This window comes from Cricetulus griseus, chromosome 2 (genome assembly GCF_003668045.3).
Source record: "Cricetulus griseus strain 17A/GY chromosome 2, alternate assembly CriGri-PICRH-1.0, whole genome shotgun sequence".
Lineage (NCBI taxonomy): Eukaryota > Metazoa > Chordata > Mammalia > Rodentia > Cricetidae > Cricetulus > Cricetulus griseus.
The window spans coordinates 370,746,751-370,766,774 of record NC_048595.1 but is presented as its reverse complement, the minus strand read 5'-3'; the positions used below and the strand labels follow the sequence as shown (position 1 = coordinate 370,766,774).

Here is a 20,024-nt window from a genome sequence, read left to right as displayed (position 1 = left end):
TTACTGTAAAATATAAACCTTTAATGGAAAAGGAAAAGCAAATTTTCTGTACAGTAAAAATGCATAGTCCATTTTTTTTAAAAAATACAAAAAATTCAAAGGTAGCACAATGTACATGAGCTACACATGTAGCCATTTGTGAAAAAAGAATGTCCCTGTGACTAGACAGCTGACATAGAGCTTTCCAGGTCTTCCTGCAAGTTCAACATGAAGCTCAGTAGTGTGTGCTGCTGTACTCAGAGCCACAACAGTGCCATCTGCCCAGGGCTCCCCTGGTAGACAGCTGGAGGGTCTGTGTGGGAGGCTGCTCCAGTCCTTTCCACTGCAAGAGGGAATGCAACAAGCTGCAAGGCTGAGACATGGCACTACACTACTGCAGTGCCCACCACTGCCCAGCTGTGAGTCTATTCTTGCACCTGCTCACCAGGCTGAGACCACTCCTTGCTGGCTTAAGCCAGAACTTCACCAATGTCACTTTCACCATCGTCATCTTCTTCCTCTTCTTCCTCCCTCTTCTCTTTGAGCATTTTCAGGTACTTACTAGCTAAAATCTTCTTTGGTAATATATCTTTAAAAACAGGAAACTTATGTCAATAATCACTTATAGTGAACTACGAATACAACAATGCAAGTTTCAAAACATACTAGTTCCCACTTTAACCCTAGAATATCTTCTAAAAGAGATGAAATCCATGTACACTTCTGGGTGAAGAATCGAAGAAACTGGGATTGTTTCATGGTGCACACTTACAAACCTGATGCCATTCCACAGCTGGTAACCATGTTTCTCTGACCTGATTTTGTGAACAACCCTGTCCAAGCTAGCTGAGGAAGGTTAGGCTTTCCAAACCCCTCCCTAGGCCAGACTGAAACTCTTTCTAGCCAAGGCCTGATCCATTTTTTAACCAGAATGTACATGTACCAGCTACTCTGTTGGGGTGCAGGGGGAACAGGACAAGTATACAGCTCTGAGTGAGTCTGCTAGCCAGCCATGCATCCTGTGTATATTGTCAACTTCTACAATTCTTCATGGGCTCAAATAGAGAAGGCTAGAACACTTCCCTGTGCCAGGTCCGGGTAAACTGAGGCATCACACAGAAAAATAAAGGAACAAAGAGCCGCTACAAGTTTTTTGTTTTGTTTTGTTTTTTAACCAGAATGTCCCAAAGATTAAGTACCTGAGAGAAACTGAAGGGTCTCTGAGTCCTCTGCAGTGCTGGCTAAGTCACTGTATGTCAGTGCTTTCTTGGTTTTGCCACTGCCGTGTCTGTAGGAACAGGTGGCTAGATACTGAACAAAGAGTTCCTAAACCAACAGTAAAACAAAACAAACAAACAAAAAAAAAAAAAACAGATGAAAGGTCAGGTTGGAAAACTCATCACAGATTTTGTAAGCTTAAAAGTCCATTAATACTTCTGATTGGTTCCTCAAATTATAAGACATCAGTTTATATGAGGAAGAAGCATGCCTGTGTAGAGCAGGAGGCAGCAGGCATTTTCCAGCTGAGCTTAGGTGTGTAACATGGAAAATATTTACAACGATTATAATGACTTTGGTTTCAGGGAAGAGCTGTGCTGCACACTTATCATACCAGCACTCCACAGGTGGAGGAAGCAAGAGGCACAGGAAACCAAGGGCAACTGTGGCTACATAGCAAGTTTGAGGCAAGTCTGAGCTACATGAGATGCTATCTGGAAACAGTGATGAAGTAGGGTGGAGTGTCACCAGCCTTTACAATAAATGGAACAATCATCTACAGTATCTAAATAAATAAATAAACACCTAAAAATGGAACAAAAAACTATTCAAAAATTCTATCTGGACTGCCAAGGACTTTACAGTTTACTGAGACAAGGTATTACTCTGTAATCCAGGCTACCCTTGAATTCCTGGAGATGCTCCTGCCTCAGTCTCCCAAGTGCCTGGATTACAGATGTGAGCTGCCATGTGTCTGTTTCTCCGAAACACATTTTCAGTGTACATGAGTCTCTTGTCCCAAGGTTGTTCACTCATAACTACAGTACTACAGTAAATACCAACCACCTCTGGCAAGATCCGAGGGGTCAGAAATATGGTAAATTGAACCTTTCCCAAGGTCCAGTATTAGTTCAGCTAATAAGTAATGAGAGACGTGTGTGTATAGTTCTTAGATCCTTAATGCTAGAATGAATCTGAACAGAAAACCTGAGTCCCAGGACCACACATAAACAATTATTTCCCCATGATCTTTAACCCCAGCACTCAGGAGGCAGTTTGAGACCAGTCTGGTCTACAAGAGTTAAGTTCCAGGACAGCTTCCACAGCCACAGAGAAACCCTGTCTCAAAACACACACACACACACACACACACACACACACACACACACACACACACACACGAAAGAAATAGGAATGTGTGCAGACTGCTTGTAAATAGTATATCACTATCAAAAAGGAGGACACTGGGAACTACTGTATTTTGTCAGACTCTACTACTTAATGTTGGCTCTGTTGCAAAGTCACAACATTCGCACCTCCCTTGGCCCTAGTGCGTAATATTGTAAAAGTACTAACATTGAAATAGACGAAGAAGCTGAAAACAACCTTAGAGGCAGTTTCCAAGGCCGCTTCTCCTAACAGGAAGGTTCCGGACCACCACTATCAAGACCAAACTTTAAACCAGGAACGGTGGTTAAGAATTTTTAAACCCAGCACTCAGAATGGTGAGGCCAAAACCAAGTGAGCAGGGCTTGGTGGCACCAGGGGCAAGTGGATCTCTTTCGAGTTTGAGGTAATCCCGGTCTACAGAGTGCCAGCATGGGGAAACATATAGAGACCCGTCTCAAAACACAAAATGAATAAAAACACAAAGCGATCTGTGTTGTTTTGGGAGGGGGGCTGTGTGGTTGGTTATAAACTTGTCCCTGGAATCCAACTTGTGACCAATTGTTGCCTGCATAGACCTGACGATCTGCAGAGGCCTGAAGGCTGGAGATCCCTAGATACCCAGACAGGATATACCCTGGAAGCTTCGAGACACCACCCCCTCCCGCGCGCATCACTCCGCGGGAGGCCAGCGACAGAAACCGAGGGCCGCACGCGCAGTGGAGACCCGCATCAACTCCCAGGGAATGACGCGGTGGGCAGGGCGCAAGGAACGCTGGGAGAGGAGTGAGCTCGCAGGGCGGAAGCAGCCCAGAGGACAAGCGGCGCGGGTGGGCGGGGCTGAGACCACGGGGAGGGGGGATACGGAGCGCGCAGGCGCAGGAGAAGAGGCTGGGGCGCGCGGCCCCCGCAGGGCAGCCGAAAGGCTGGGCGTGTGCGGAGCCCGAGGGGCGGTTAGTGCCCGCACCCGCCCTCACGTCGCCCCGCCGGCCGCTCACCGTGGCCTTGGCCGTGAGCACCAGCGCCTCCTGGTTGATGCTGGACACCTCAGGAGAGCTCTTCATGATGACTCGGATGCGGGACAGGGGCAGCGACACGAGCCGCTGTTCCCCGCACTTGTCCTTACCCACGGCCGCATCCGCCATCTTCTGTGTCCCGGCGGCCCGTGATGCCCCGCGCGTTCGCGCCTGCGCAGACGCCGTGTCGCGCGGTGGCCCGAAAGCTTGGGTGACGGCACCCAGGAAGATCCCCTCGGAAACGCCAACGCCGCGGCTGGCGACCGGAAGAAGCTCTTGCTTGCAGGCTTCCTAGTGCGTTCGGGAATCCCCGAGCTGCACCGACCCGTCCTGTCAAAAGCTAAAGAAAGAGAAATGTGTTATGACGCCTCGTTCTAGAGGTGGCCAGCAAGCAAGCATGTGCCACACTCGGGTAATCAGATGAACGGTGTGACCGGAAAAGAGAGAAAGAAGCAACGTTTGGCCAGGGAAGTAGGGAGGAGAAGCAGCCTCTGCCCTTGCCCTAGGGCCCATGGGGATTAGCCTGTTAAAGAGGCGGGTGAGATGGCCCTTGAGTCTCCTGTAATCCCACCACAAAGCCTAGAGGATCAGCAAGGGTTCAAGGCCAATCAAAGCACACAAGACCTAGCCGGGCGTTGGTGGCACACGCCTGTAATCCTAGCACTGGAGAAGCAAAGGCAGGCGGATCTCTGGTGAGTTCAAGGTCAGCCTGGTCTACAGAGCCAGTTCCAGGACAGCCAGGAAGACACAGAGAAACCCTGACTCGAAAAACAAAACAAAACAAAGCACACAAGATCTCGTTGAAGGAGATGAATCATATCTGAAGGAGTAGGAAGCAGATTAGGTAGAATGAAGACTGTTCAGAAACATACAAGCAAGTGGTGGTCCGTAGAGCAATAGCAGGAAGTCGGGGTCCAAAGGTGGAACCATGAGACCATGGACTTCCGCCAAGATGAGTTGTAAAGTTGGGAAAGTTGATGTGGCCTGAATAGGACAAAACTTGTAAATTGGCACCAAATTTAATTGGAGGAACTAAATTGCCAGGGATTTTTGTTTTTGTTTGTTTGGTTTGGTTTGGTTTTGGTTTTTCGAGACAGGGTTTCTCGGTGTTGCTTTGGAGGTTGTCCTGGAACTGGCTCTGTAGACTTCGAACTCACAGAGATCCTCCCGCCTCTGCCTCCTGAGTACTGGGACTAAAGGTGTGCACCATCAATGCCCAGCTAACCGGCAGGGTTTTGTAGCTTGGATCATGTTAGGTTTCAGTGTTGTCTATCATAGATCAAATAAGTACAGTATAGAGCTGTCCCTCAGTCTCTTTTGGGGAACTGGTTCTAAGATCCCCACGTATACTGAAATTTCACATGTTTAATTCTTTTTTCTTTCTTTTTCTTTTTTTTTTTTTTTTTGGTTTTTTGAGACAGGGTTTCTCTGTGTAGCTTTGGAGCCTATCCTGGCACTCGCTCTGGAGACCAGGCTAGCCTCGAACTCACAGAGATCCGCCTGCCTCTGCCTCCCGAGTGCTGGGATTAAAGGCGTGCACCACCAACGACCGGCTGTTTAATTCTTTTTTTTCTTTCTCTGTGGCTTTGGAGGCTGTCCTGGAACTAGCTCTTGTAGACCAGGCTGGTCTCGAACTCACAGAGATCCGCCTGCCTCTGCCTCACGAGTGCTGGGATTAAAGGCGTGTGCCGCCACCACCCGGCAGCAAGGGGGATTTTTTTTTCCCCTTGAATACCTTGTATTCCAGGTTGGTTGAAGTCCATAGATATAGAACTTAGTGTTCCAGTGATAGTGTCAGGCACAAGGGTACAGTCAGTGAGCAAGTTAGCCATGTTGCCTGCTGGCAACAAGATTACTTTCAGATCCAGATGTACTGGAAAAAAATACCATTTTTAATGGGAAGTGGCATGCCTGTGTGGTAGGTTGGCCTCTGAGAAGTGATATTTGTGCTCAGATCTGAAGAAAAGGAAAGCTATACAAGAAGGCTCAGCAGACAGGATAAGTATTGTCTGTTATATGCTTCCTCTCACACAGTGAAGTACACAAGCATAAGGAATAGTTTAGGAACTTGGGATGTCACTTGACTTGAGCTGTGCATGCACTCCAAACAATGCAGCTAACAGCCTAGGACACTTACCACACCCCTCCCTTTTAGTATTCAGGCATCTGTACTGGCCTGTCCTTGGGGTTCTGACAGGATATGCTCTCAGCTGCAGCCACTAAGAGCACCACCTGTGCACATTCACTGTGTTCCCTTTTAAAAGGGCCCTGCCCACTTCCCATCCTCCTTGCTGTCTCTGGATCTCACTTATCTGTCTGTTCCTCCCTCCCCCTCCCTTTCCCGTCCTCTCCCCTCCTCCCCTCCCCCCGTCCTGCCCCCAGAGGCCAGTCTCCCCACCCTACCCTTACCACTTTTTATGATACCTTTCCACACAAAACAAAACAAAACCCTCTGTCCCTGTTGATTGGCATCTTTCTCTTGCACTGCTTTTCGTAAATTACAACACCCCCCATCATGCAACACACACACACATAGGAATGTGAACACACTCTGAACAAAAGAATAAGTTTTTCCTTCACTTAATTGGAATCAAACTTACATTATATTTGGTTGTATTCTAGTAATGAAAAGAGAGGAAACTGTCCTTAAAATGAACTTTTAGGAAAACTCCATTTACCATCTTTTGCCTATGTATAATTGGGTGTGCATGTAGTTAAAATCACACATTATGGGGAAATGTACAGTAGAAAAGAGGTTCTGCCTGGCGGTGGTGACGAAAGCCTTTAATCCCAGCACTCAGGAGGCAGAGGCAGGCTGATCTCTGTGAGTTCGAGACCAGCCTGGTCTACAAAAGCTAGTTCTATGACAGCCTCCAAAGCCACAGAGAAACCCTGCCTCGGCAACCACCCCCCAAAAAAAGAGGTTGTAATATAGTCTGTCAAAAAGTGAACCACCCAAACTACACCTCTTAGTGTTAGACCCCCGGAAAACTCAGGCCTCCGGGGTCCCAGCCCAGGACCGAGGTCACCCCAATCACCAGGCGGATTCGAGAGCTTGCTGCAAACTGAATGAGGCTTTATTGTTGTTTAACAAGCTAATCCCATGTTAGCTCGGGTCTTTCACCCACCTGCCATGACGGATGGCTAGCAAAGACAGCTCGTAGGGGCTGCATAGAGATCTTGTAGGGCAGCGTAAGGGGAGTGTCTAGGGGTACGCACAGGCTCAGGATTGGTGTGACTCCAGGCTTGGAGGGTTTGCCCTGTGTTGATTGGCCAATTGGTTATTTTGGCCCATAGGCCCTCCCAGGGTGGTTGCTATGCTCTGTGCGTCATTGCTGTGCACTTGTCCGTAAAGCACACCCAGAGCCGTAAAGCATAGTGCTGCCAGCTAACTTCTGATTGGTTCCTTGTCATGAGGCAGGCATCTGACTTCTAGTGACCAGGGCAAGGTCATGGCAAGCATGTGTTACTGTCATGGCTGCCGAAATGGAGAGCTGGTCCCTTCATTAGTAACTCCCCTTCCTTTAGACCTCAGAAGCTAGAGCAATGACCTACACTCATGTGACCCACTGTTCTTTTGACTGTACATTCCTAATCTGTATTGTTTTGCTTTAAATAAAGTTTCCCTGCTATTTTACAATCTGTGTGAGCCTTTCCTTTCTTTTTGGGTTTGTTTGTTTTGTTTGTCAAGACAGAATTTCTCTAACAGCTCTGGCTGTCCTGGAACTCTCCTTGGAGCCCAGACTGGCCTCAAACTCACAGAGATCTGCCTGCCTCTGCTTCCAAGGGCTGGGATTAAAGGCATGTGCCACCGCCACCAGTAAAGGGGCAAGCCCCCCTTTTTGGCAGCCATGACAGGCTAACATGTGCTCATCTGAACTTGCTGGGTCTGTCCTGGTCACTTGGAGGTCAGAAGCCCTGGGCTATGCTTTACATCTCTGGGTGTGCTTTACTACAAGTGCACAATACTGACTTATAGAGCATAGCAACTGCCCTGGGAGGGACTATGGGCCATAGCAACCAGTTGACCAATCAACACAGGACAGGGCATCCAAGCCTGGAAGCACACCAATCCTGAGACTGTGCGTACCCCTAGACACCCCTCTTACGATGCCCTGTAAGATCCCTGCCTTGTGGTTTCTTGGGGTCCTTCTCCAACCATCTGCCTCAGTGGATGGATGAAAGGCCTGAGCTAATGGGGTTAGCTCGTTAAACAACTGAAATAAAAGACTCTTTGCTTTTGCATCTAAATGGGCCTCTTGGTGATTTGGGGGTTCAGAATTTGGGCACAACACCAGCATCTTTTGATTCTTTTTGTTTGGTTGGTTGGTTTGATTTCTCAGTAGCTTTGGAGCCTGTCCAGGAACTCGAGCTGTAAATCAGGCTGGTCTTGAACTCACAGAGATCCACCTGCCTCTGCCTCCCAAGTGCTGGCATTAAAGGCGTGTGCCATCACAGACTGGTGATTCTTTTTTTTTTAATATTTTTTTATTTAAATTAAAAAGCATCTTATTTTACATACCAATCACAGTTTTCTCTCCCTCCTGTCCTTCTACTCCTCCTCTACCCACCCTCCCTTATTTTTAATTCGTTAACAGGCTTAGAATCTAAATGTCCAGACCCGAACCTCCAGTAGCAAACACTAGGATATGGCCAAACAAGGAACAGCTCAACAGAAAAACCAAAAAATGCTATCAGATTGGTCCTTGAAGGTTTCTTGGCATGCTTTTTTTTTTTTTTTTTTCAAGACAGAATTTATCTGTAGCTTTGGAGGCTACCCTGGAACTTGCTCAGTAGACCAGGTTGGCCTTGAACTCACAGATATCCACCTGTCTCTGCCTCTCAAGTGCTGGAATTTAATGCGTGTGCCACCACCGCCCAGCATAGATGGTTATTTTTGTATGGCTTGTTTTGAGAATGTTTGGAAACCGGATGGGAGAAGATGAGATGAGGAAGATGTCTACAGCCAAGAAAAACGAGAATTCTCATAGAGGATGGGTGAGGAGATTGGGTCATGTGTTGACATGACAGCAATTTGGGAAGTAGAGAAAGGAGCAAAGGAGACAGTCATGAAAAGGACAAATGCCCACCACTTGAGAGAAAGGTGAGCTTCAGCCCAAGACAGCAGGAGCACTGAAGACTACTGTCTTCATTGCTTATGTTATTGCTATGACAGACCTGACCAACTTAGGAAAGGAAGTCTTTGTGTTGACTCAGTTCCAGAGTATAGTCTGTACTGGCACAAATTGTGTCACAGCAGTGGGGGAGCATCAAGTAACTGGTCACATTATGTCAGCCCTCAGCAAACAGATAGTGCTGGTGCTCGGGGGGCTTTATCTTGTTGTGCCCAAATTCTGAATCCCAAAATCACCAGGAGACCTGTTCCGATGCAAAAACAAAGAATCTTTTATTGTTTAAGGAGTTAACTGTCTAACTTGGTTCCCTCTTCCATCCAACACAGCGGTTGGCGTGAGGAAGTCGTGAGAAAGACCTGAAGGGGCCTAGAGGCAAGGGATTTATTGAAGAGACCAAGGGGAGTGTCTAGGGATACGAAACAGTCTCAGGATTGGTGTGCTTCCTGTCTTGGGCCATCTGTCCTGTGTTGATTGGTCAACTGGTTGTTATGGTCTGTAGGCCCTCCCAGGGCAGTTGCTATGCTCTGCACTTCACTGTTGTCACTTTTATCATAAAGCATGTCCAGAGCCAACCAGCTAACTTCTGATTGGTTCCTTGCCACATGTGACCTCCTAGTGACTAGGGCAGGTCCTGCAAGGTCAGAAAGCTGGAAACTTAGCAATATGTGCTGAGTCAAAGGCCTACATGTTTCTGGGTCTTTTCTGCAGCCTGTAATGGCTGCTAAAGCAGGGGGCTGGGTGAGGGTCTGGTCCCTTCACTCTCTTTTTGTTTTCCTCTGAGACAGGGTTTCTCTGTAGCTTTGGAGCCTGTTCTGGAACTTGCTCTGTAGACCAGGATGGCCTCTAACTCACAGAGATCCACCACTTCCTCCCAAGTGCTGGGATTAAAGGTGTGTGCCACCACCACTCAGAGGCATTCTCCTTTTTAATAAGACTAGCAGATTAGGGTGAGTCCTCCCTGATTAACCCAATCAAGGTAGCCCATCACAGATACATTACTAGAATAAACCATCTAGGTGGCTCTAGATTGTGTCAGATTTAAGCATTAACTATCACAGGTATGTCCCTGTACTTCGGAGAGCCCAGTGAGAGCTCAGTCTTCTCAACTCCCAAGAAGTGTGTGTCCATTAATTCCTGATGCCTCTGAAGCACTCTCACCTCAGCAGAGGCTACCCCTCAGAACCTCTGGCTGTCAGTTTCTGTTCTGTTCTGCCAGAGAGCAACATATGTGATAGACCATATGTGAGGAGAGAGGAAGAAACATGTTTATCTGTGTGCTAGTAAATTCTGGTGTTGGGTGGTGGCTGTAGAGGGGGCACAGTGAGTACTACCAACTAGGTAGGATTTGTAGTGGGAGCACTTGGCTCAGGGCCACCTAGCTGCCTTATTTCCAGGCAGCATCTGCCCTTGTACTTCTCTCCTCATAGCCCTCTTGCTTCTGTCACTTCACACTCTTGACAGCAGTAGTTAGCTGTAAGTCCCCACCATTTGAAATGCCCAGAGAATATTTCAGAGCTCTGTTCTGCCCAGTGAGAACTGAAATGTGTGTAATAGTGACTAGGCAAGGCAGGCACCTTCAGGGGCAGATTCCAGTGCTGATGCACCTTCAAAATAAGCTTGACTTTGAGTTACAACTGAGCACACTTAAGGGTGCACTCCTAGTCAGCCAGTGGTGGCACACACCTTTAATCCTAGCACTAGGGAGGCAGAAGCAGATGGATCTCTGTGAATTCAACACCAGCCTGATCTACAGGGCAAGTTCTAGGACAGCCACGGCTACACAGAGATACCCTGTCTCAAAAAACCAAAACAAACAAAAACCAAAGCAAAATGCACTCCTAAATAAACATTTATGGAGAGTTGGCTGTGCTTATTGTGGCTTTGCACTCAACCAAGATGGGCGGATCTTGAGGCCGGTTTTCTGAACCAATCAATGCATTTGCAACCATTCCCTAGCAAAGGGGGTCCTAAGTTATCTCCAGTTATCAAATGGAATGTCTGCTGAAGCCAAGATGACCACAGTGACTATTACAGTAGGAATGGTAGCAAAGAGAAGTCTTGTGATCCAGGCAGGAAGTGACATAGCAGGCAGACTCAGAATATAAAAAGGGACAAGCAGGAAATTGCACTCTTCCTCCTCCTCTCTTGTCTGGGAGCCGCCATGTCAGCCTGACGAGAGGACGAATGCCACTGGCATCCTCGATCAGATAAGTCTCATAAAATATATAGATTAATAATTATGGTTGATACTTAAGACAGAGATAGCAGATAAGAAATCCTAGTCATTGGCTAGCAGCATTGTAATTAATATATGACTCTGTGTGTTATTTCGGGTGCCCACCTGGCAGTGGGGATGGGCGGCTTGGTGTAAAAATTTGTCGTTACAAAATGTTATCAGGATGTTGTTTTATGAATTTCCACATGAAAACTTCAAAAAGCTTAAAAAGAGATTTTAGAAGCAAAAGCACAGAGATAAGCACGACTTCATGGTAGCAGCATTTTCTCCGGTGGTCTGTTTTGCTAGAGACAAGCTGAGACTCAGTGGCTCCTTTAAGAGAGGCTTCCTGACTCAGCTTAAGTGGCAAAAACTACAGGGCTCTTGCTAACAATTCAATGGTGTGTATGAGCAGCTGGCTTTCCAAGCTGGCAGCCTGTGGCTTGATGGCAGCATAGACCAAGGCAGTGAGCACAGTTCTCAGTGCTGGTGGTAAATGTACCCCCACCATCTTGGAAAGATAGCAGCTAAAACAGTCGCCGCTTTCATTTTAGCAATGTTGGTTAGCAAATAAAGACCACGTGGCTAGAAAAAGGTAAAGATTTACAGTTAAGACAGATTCAGATAAAGAAAAACCTCTAAAGGTTTACATTGTGTTTAAAAATATACATAGGCTTGTGAGAGAAAAAGAGACAGGATAAAGTTACGCAAGGGAGCCAGTGACGAGGTTTGCACCTGAGCAGGACAGACCCAGAAATGCTTCCCAGTCAGTTCAGCCAGGTGAAAGACAGCCATGTGCCCACCTTCTTCCTTCTTAAATCCTTGTTATGTAACTCTGACCCATGCCCAAGCAGGCATAGTCAGCGGTACCTCTAATCAGGGTTTCTCCCTACAATTCCTCTTTTAGTCTAAAGAGGATTTAAACTTAATCGTGTAAGTTATCTATAATTAACAATCATAAAGGTGAATCACAAGAAGATATAATAATCTACTTATATCATATCCTAACTATATATTTTCCAACTAAACCCTAAAGTCATCTGAAAGATGACTGAACTCTTCCTTCCAAACCCAACCCTAAACAATAGGAAACTAGCCCTAACTAGGTGTACATTATCCTTAGTGTCAACAGTAGGGAAAAGGGCGTAGTATTCTCAAAGTTACTTCCTGCTGAAATGGGATGATGATAACCTCGTGGGGTCCTGTAGGGAGAAAATGTTACAGTAGTGGAAGTCTTGAGTGGATTATATCCAGTCTGTGTTTGGTGGGAGATGCTTGATTGAAGGTGTTGGTTAAAGTCCTCATCTTGATTGAAGTCCTTGTGTTGATTGAAGACAGTACCTGAAGCTCTGGCCAGAGTGTCAGTTCAAATGAATTAAATTGGATCCAGTGGACTCGATGAGGTGGGGCCCATTTTCTTTCCAGAGAGTTCAAGGATTGCTGTTAGGAAGTTCTTCATTGACTATGGGGAACTTAAACATTAATGTTACCAGAGAAATTTTAACTTTTATATGTGTGCATACTGGGAAAGGCAACAAGGAAAATAACAATTATGAGGGAATTTATATTTTCAGAGAAAGAGCTGAGAATAGGTAAATGACAGTCCCCAATTGTTTTCTTATTCTGTATTACATCAATTGGTTTCTTGATATAGTACAAAAACTCTGAATTTTATTTTAGCAACATGCTTGGATTTAGAGGAGGAAAGCCAAATCTAACTCTAAAACTATCATTGGTTTAATTGAATAGGGACTAGGAATTAAAGAGAAATAGATTTTATATAGAGACATTTTTAGAGTTTACCATATGACAAATTCCTTTTGTTTGATGGTTCTTTTTGGATAGCTATCCTCACTTCTTCAGGTATCTATACATTCAGAGTCCTTTTATTTCCTGGAGATGAGTTTTCCTGTGAAGATGAAAACAAAACACTTCCCTTTTCTTTGTGAGGTTTCGATACAGTTTATGAGATATACCTTGGTGTGTCCCGTCATTTCTCCTCATTGAGGGGTTTTTCTTTTTTGACTTGAATCTTGATCAACTTTGATGGTATCCAAAGGTTTTCTTCTCCTGTGGAAACAAAGGCAAAACCCCTTCCCCAACATAACACATGTCCTGGTTTCCATACAGAGGTCAATACATCTTTGAAGTATACTGGCTGATTTAGTTCACAAGTTTTTTCTGTAGTCCAGTGTCTTTCTGAAGCTGTTTGTCCTTTCTCATTAGCATTAAGAAAGTTTAGTGTTAATAAAGCATTATGTAACATATGTTTGGGGGGTTTTGTCCCCCCTGCCTGTTTATGGAGCATTTCTTTCAGTGTTTGATTAGATCTCTCTACCACAGCTTGTCCTGTGGGATTGTGTGGTATGCCGGTTACCTGATTTATGTTATAATAATATTTGAAAAACTGTTCCAATTTGGTGGTTACATATGCTGGAGCATTGTCAGTTTTTATTTGTGCAGGAATACCCATAATAGACATTACCTCTAACAGGTGTGTTATAACAGAATTGGCCTTTTCAGAGCTAAGAGCAGTGGCCCATTGAAAGCCTGAGAATGTGTCTACAGTATGATGCACATATTTTAAATTTCCAAATCCTGGAAAGTGAAAGACATTCATCTGCAGACCTCATTTCTCTGAATGTCGATTATAGCCTGCTGGCAATGGAGCTTGATTGTAGAATGAACAGGTGGGACAGTTTCTCACTATCTCCTTGGCTTGTTGCCAAGTGATGGAGAAATCATTTTTTAAACCTTTGCTATTTACATGGTGTTTCTTATGAAATTCTGAGGCTTCTAGCATGCTTCCTATTAATAAACAATCAATCTCATCATTGCCTTGTGCTAGTGAACCTGGCAGACCTGTATGGGATCTGATGTGTGTTATATATATCAGATTGGTTCTGTTCCTGATTGTTTCTTGTAATTGTATAAACAGTGAAGTTAATTCTGTATCGTCAGGAATGAATTCAGCAGTCTCGATGTGTAAAACAACTCTCTCTGCATATTAAGAATCAGTAACTATATTGAGAGGCTCTGTAAAATCCATAAGTACCATAAGAATTGTGTATAATTCTGTGTTCTGTACAGAGTTATATGGACTTGGAACTACTTTACTTATCTCTCCTGATTTATATCCTGCCTTATCTGAATTGTTCACATCAGTGTAGAAAGTAGGGACTCCAGAAATATGTGTTTTTCTTACAATACGTGGACGGATCCAGATTGTCATTTTTATGAATTTAATTCCATCAGTTTTGGGATAATTGTTGCTAATTGTTCCCAAAAAGTTAGTAAAAGCTGTCTGCCAGTATTCATTGTCCTTCCATAAGGAGAAAATTTCCTCATTAGTTAAAGGTAGTCTGCCAGTCAGTTGTAGTCTTTGTAAAAAGTCAGTGAACTGTTCTGTCAGTCCCTGTGCTATCTTAGTATAGGGTTCTACTCTTTCTCCTGGTTCACAAACCTTGTCCTAGGCGTTTAAGGCTGCTGTCCTGCATAAGGACAATATATGGTCATCATATGCAGCCTGAGCCTGTGGGTCAGCAAAAAGACCCTCACCAAAAATCTTATCTTGGGGAGCTTCATAACCTTTCTTTAAGCCTTGAAGCTCGAGGGCTTTATCTTTTCCCTCCATAAAGCCCTCCACTGTATTTGAGATAAATTTTCAAGTACAGCTGATATTAGCCATTCCCATCTATGGGCATTACTCTATTAAAAGTTGCCCATGAATTTAATAATCCTTTGACATAAGGTCTATGGAGACCATATGAGACAACAGACTCCTTAATTCCTTTCAAGTCTTTTAGTTGTATCGTTCCCATTGATATGCAACATGGCCATTTGGGTTTTTTTTTTTTGATGGCAGTTTTTCTGTCATAGTCACTGGGAAGACTAGTGGTGTGCGCATAACAATCCTAGGAAGATTTTCCTGATATTTGATTGGAACAGGTGCATTGGATTGGGAGGAATCTGTTTCAAAGTCATCCAAGGCTTGTAGCTTGGAAACCACTGTTTCACTAAGAGATTGAATCTCGTGAATCATATAAGATTCTAAGAATTTTATAGAATCTTTAATTTTCCTTGTTACTTCATTTACATAATTCTAAACCTTTAACATTCTCATCCTTAGATATTATCTGAATGGCATGTAAATTGCCTTCTAAATATCCAATCCCGGCACTAGTGAGGCAGAGGATCTCTGTGAGTTCAAGACTAGCCTGGTCTACAAGAGCTAGTTCCAGGACAGCCTCCAAAGCCACAGAGAAATACTGTCTTGAAAAACAAAACAAAAAAAAGTACAGTAATAAAGAAAAAGCCATGTAAAGATGGAAAGTACAGGCTGGTGAGATGGCTCAGAGGTTAAGAGCACTGACTGCTCTTCCAGAGGTCCTGAGTTCAATTCCCAGCAACTACATGGTGGCTTACAACCATCTGTAATGAGATCTGGTGCCCTCTTCTGGGGTGCAGATATACATGGAAGCAGAATGTTGTATACAAAATAAATAAAATCTTTAAAAAAAGAATTCTAAAAAAAAAAAGATGGAAAGTACACAGAGAGTCTGGATACTGTAAGTTATTTTGTTGTCTTTAAATTGATTGTTGAGGAAAGAGCAACAGCTGCTAAAAGACATTTGATTATACATGCTGCTGGATTAATCCAATTTATATATTTTGAAAATGCCTTGAATTCTAAATTTAAGTCTAAGGACATGTTACTTTGGAAAAGAGATCTTGGTTTTGTTTCCACAGAAAAGGAAAATCTGTGGATTCCTTCCAGACTAATATGGTTTGACCAAGCAAGACCCTCTGAAGCAATGGCCCAGATGATCCAACATCCAAGACAGCTGAGACGATGCAGACTTAGACAACTACAGTCAGGATCTGGTCAGGTTTCTGGGTTTTCTTGGGATCCCCATGGTATTGACAGTGCCCCCAAACAGCAGGAAGCAGTTTGGAGATAATGATGCCCAAATTCCCAAATATTGTTCATAAATGCTTGTTTTCATTTAAATGGGGTTGATTACAAATGGTCAATGACCACATCAATCTCCTTCTAAAGTAAAAAAGGGGAGTATAATATAGAAATGAATACTTTGTATTGGTGTGGATTTTGATTTACTGTTAACAAATTAAAGGTCAATTTGCTATAGGTATATTTCTTCTCATTTTTAGATATTGTGTTTATACAGCTCTTTTAAAAATGTAACATATAGCTGGGTGGTGGTGACACATGCCTTTAATTCCAGCACTTGGGAGGCAGAGGCAGGCGGATTTCTGTGAGTTCAAGGCCAGCCTGGTCTACAGAGCGAGTTCCAGGACAGACTCCAAAGCTACAGAGAAACCCTGTCTTGAAAAACAAAAAAAAATATGTACATATAATTAAATACAGATTGTAGTCACCTATTATAGTCAAAACTTATAGTTATGTTAGATTTTCTAGATATACAGAGATATATTTCAAATGGATAGATATTCTTCAAACCTTTCAAAGACCTACAGAATATGGCATTTAAAATGGTTTAGGGTTTTCATGAGAGTGAGACACAACTGCTCTTGGAAACACCAATTACTTCAGAGAGGAAGATGAGCATCAAAGAAACTCATATGGAGTTTGCGTTCCACTTGGCAAGACTAGCCATTTGGGCAAGAAACTGCTCTTGCCTGGACTGTTTGACTGTATGCTGTATAAACTGGACATACAGGGCCCACAGGAAAGTGACTGTTGAATCTGCCAAAACAAGATGGGACAGTCCTGCAGGATTCCTGCTTCATGGAAGAGTCTGACAGATATTCTGCAGGACATAGAGAAAAATGATTGGCAAGCTGTTAATAACAGTTTCAAATTTCCTGCTTCAATGAGAAGTCTGCCAGACACTCTAGGCCTGTAGGCTGAAGATGGATGCCCCAACATTACAGAAGAACTTTGGGTGACTGTCCAGCCTCAGATCCCAGAATTAGTAAACTTGTTTTCCATACATTTTATTTATTTATATGTGCATTAGTGTAGGGGTGCACATGTGGGAGCCTGTTCCTTCTTACCATGTGGGTCCTGGGGCTTGAACTCAAGTCCTAGGGTTTGACAGCGAACACCTTTACCTGCTGAGCCATCTTGCTGATGGAAGAATTTTTAAAATGCATTTATTTATTTCTGGGGGGGATGGTTCGAGACAGGGTTTCTCTGTAGCTTTGGAGGCTGTCCTGAAACTCACTCTGTAGATCAGACTGGCCTTGAACTCACAGAGATCTGCTTGCGTCTGCCTCCTCAGTGCTGGGATTAAAGGCATGTGCCACCAAGGCCCAGTTTAAAAATTCATTTATTAAACACATCTGTATATTTGTGTGCATGTGAGTGTGACATGTCCTGTCAGGTGTGTGTGTGTGTGTGTGTGTGTGTGTGTGTGTGTGTGTGTGTGTGTGTGTGTAGGCCAGGAGTTGATATGTAGTGTCTTCCTCAATTGATCTCCAGCTTATTTTTGAGACTGGGAGTTCACTGATCTGGGTAAACTAGTTGACTAGCCAGACCCAGGATCCTTTCGTCTCTGCTTTCTCTACACTTTCCCAGTGCACATTGCCATATCTTCTTTTCAAGTGAGTCCTGGGGATTTAAATCATCATGTGGGGCAAAGACTTAATCAACTGAACCACCTCTCAGTCTCTTAATTTGAATATTTTGTCTCGCTTTTCTTTTCATGTGTCTCTCAGTGTGGTATGTATGTGTGAATTTGCATGTGGGTGGGTGTATGTGTATGTGGGTTGTACATTTGTACATGTGCATGTAGAGGCCTGAGGTTGATATTGGAAATCTCCCTTGATCCTCTTTTGCCTCCTTCAATGAGGCAGGGCCCCTCATTCAACCCCACAACCCAGATCGATAATACAGCTAGTTTTGCTAGACAGCTTTATCAGGAATCCCTTGTTTTTCCCTTCTGAGACTGGGATTACAGGCTGGCCACCATGCCCACCCACCATTTTACATGGCCTCTCGGGATCTTAACTCCCGTCCTCACATTTATATGGTCAAGTACTTTAACTACAGATGCATCTTCCTATGCCCCCACCCCCATTTCTCTTTGAGACAGGATCTTGCTATGTGGCTATGTACCCCAAGCTGTCTTTGGACTTGCAGTCCTGCCTGAGTCCTGAGAGTTGGGGTTACAAGTATGCTCCATCATGAGTGGCCCCTGCCTGTTTTTCTTTGTAGCCTTTCTATGTAGCCCCAGCTGTCCTCAGACTCACAAAGATCTGCCTGTGCCTGCTTCCTAAACGCTGGGGCTAAAGTTATCACAGAAGCACTCACATATACACATGAATAAATAAATAAAAATTTTAAAAATAAATTTTTGTTTAATGCTCTAATAGTTAAGATACAGAGTATAAGGCCAACATTCTAGTTGTAAGGCAACAGTATCACACATATAATAACTACATCTGTTTCCAATTATATTATGTGACATTTGATATACAATGTAATAAAAAGCAGGATACTTAATAACTCAAATTCCATTTCTTTCTTTCTTTTTTTTTTTTTTTTTTTGGTTTTTCGAAACAGGGTTTCCCTGTGGCTTTGGAGGCTGTCCTGGAACTAGCTCTTGTAGACCAGGCTGGTCTCGAACTCACAGAGATCCCCCTGTCTCTGCCTCCCAAGTGCTGGGATTAAAGGCGTGTGCCAACAACGCCCGGGCTTAAATTCCATTTCTTTTAGCGATAAGGGACTCTCTATGTAGTCCAGGCTAGCCTTGAACTCACAGAGATCTGTACGCCCCCACCTCCGTAGTTCTGGGATTAAAGCATAAGTTGAAGTCTTAAATTTCTGTTCAAGAATTAAACTGCTGCCAATTCATTTAAATCTCTCTTATGAGGTCTTCCTCCGATTGTCTACTCAGGATTTGCCCTGTACTCCCTGACCCAGGATCCCTGACAAATTGTCAAAACCCTGGTTTCAGAGGCAATTTGAGGCAATTAGATCCTAATTCAACACAGGCGTCTTGTTTTCTTAGCATGGCTGCTGGCGCCTTCTGACATCTGGTGGTCATATGTGGAATTGCAGGTTCTCCGATTAATTCTTGGTAGGATTTTTTTTTTTCTAATTCTTTTCTGTACTTCTCTCTCTTAAAAAACAAAACAAAACAAAAAAACTTTATTTAACTTTATGTGCAATGGTGTAAGGATACCAGATCCCCTGGAAATGGAGTTACAGACAGGTGTGAGCTGCTATGTGGGTGCTGGGAATAGAACCCGGGTCCATCTTGAAGAGCAGCCTCTGCTCTTAACTACTGAACCATCTCTCCAGTCCCCTCTTATACTTCTCTTTTAAGGGTAAAATTCCACTTTCTAAAATTGAGTTACAAATTTTTGGACCATATTTCTTGTTCTACAAGTGGGCACTGTGAGTTGGTTGAGCACTTAAGCACAAATATAATACTTAGGTAAACTAACAAATTTTAACAAGTTGTTGTGTGTGCAAAAACGCTATTCCTCATCAATGCATAAATGTGTTACTTCTACACGACAGCTACACCAAGACAATGATAAATTAGGCAGCAGGAAAAATTTTGGTGAATCTGCATAAAGCTGCGAGTTTTGTTGACAACTCTGGCCAGTTTTCTTACAGTTGTAAAGAACATACTGTTTCCAAACTATTTCCCACATTTAATAATCTCTTTGAGAACGAAGAACTGTTCTATTTAAATGACCTTACTAGCATCCAATCAGGACATGATTTTGGAAAAAAGACCTAACAAAGTAGTTCATTCTGAGCCAAACAGGAGTGAACATGAATTCATTCAAGTTACCCTGAATAAAGTGTTCCGGCATGGCTGCGTTTTAAATACAAAGTGGGGAAGGGCTGACTCTAGCTCCATCGGTAGAGGGCTAAGTAAGACTCTTGAGGCTCTGGGCTTGATCCTCAGCATATTATAAACCAGGTGTGGTGGTACAGGAATGTTAGCACGAAGAAGGTGGAGACTAGAGGATCAGGGGTTCAAGGTCACCCTCCGCTACTTATGTAGTTCAAAGCCAACCTAGGTTTCATGGGCTCCTGTCTCAAAAGGAAAACAAAAATGTATTTCAGTTTGACATCTCACACAAACACCCACGCAGACTCCTGGGTCGCTGAGCTGGTCGGGCACATATCCTTTCCCCCGACACAGACCATTTTCACACGCGCCTCTGAACCCTTTTTTGGCCTAAATTAGGGTTGTTCCCGCGCTTGCGTCTATGGCCGCGCATGCGTAGACGGTAAGAGCCCTACCTACCTATGACGCACGATTGACGCAGCCGAGAGCTCAGTTCCCA

General features: G+C 44.1%; 1 protein-coding gene across 1 annotated transcript; it reads right to left on the bottom strand.

Annotated features, from left to right (window-relative positions):
* Chrac1 (chromatin accessibility complex subunit 1) lies at nt 1-3,556 on the bottom strand. The gene is made up of 3 exons (XM_027403777.2): nt 3,363-3,556; nt 1,179-1,305; nt 1-568 (listed from the first exon to the last, which is right to left on the bottom strand). The coding sequence occupies exons 1-3, from the start codon at nt 3,507-3,509 to the stop codon at nt 450-452; spliced, it is 393 nt and encodes a 130-aa protein (XP_027259578.1). The 5' UTR covers nt 3,510-3,556; the 3' UTR covers nt 1-449.
* Nucleotides 3,557-20,024: the final 16,468 nt, after the last annotated feature.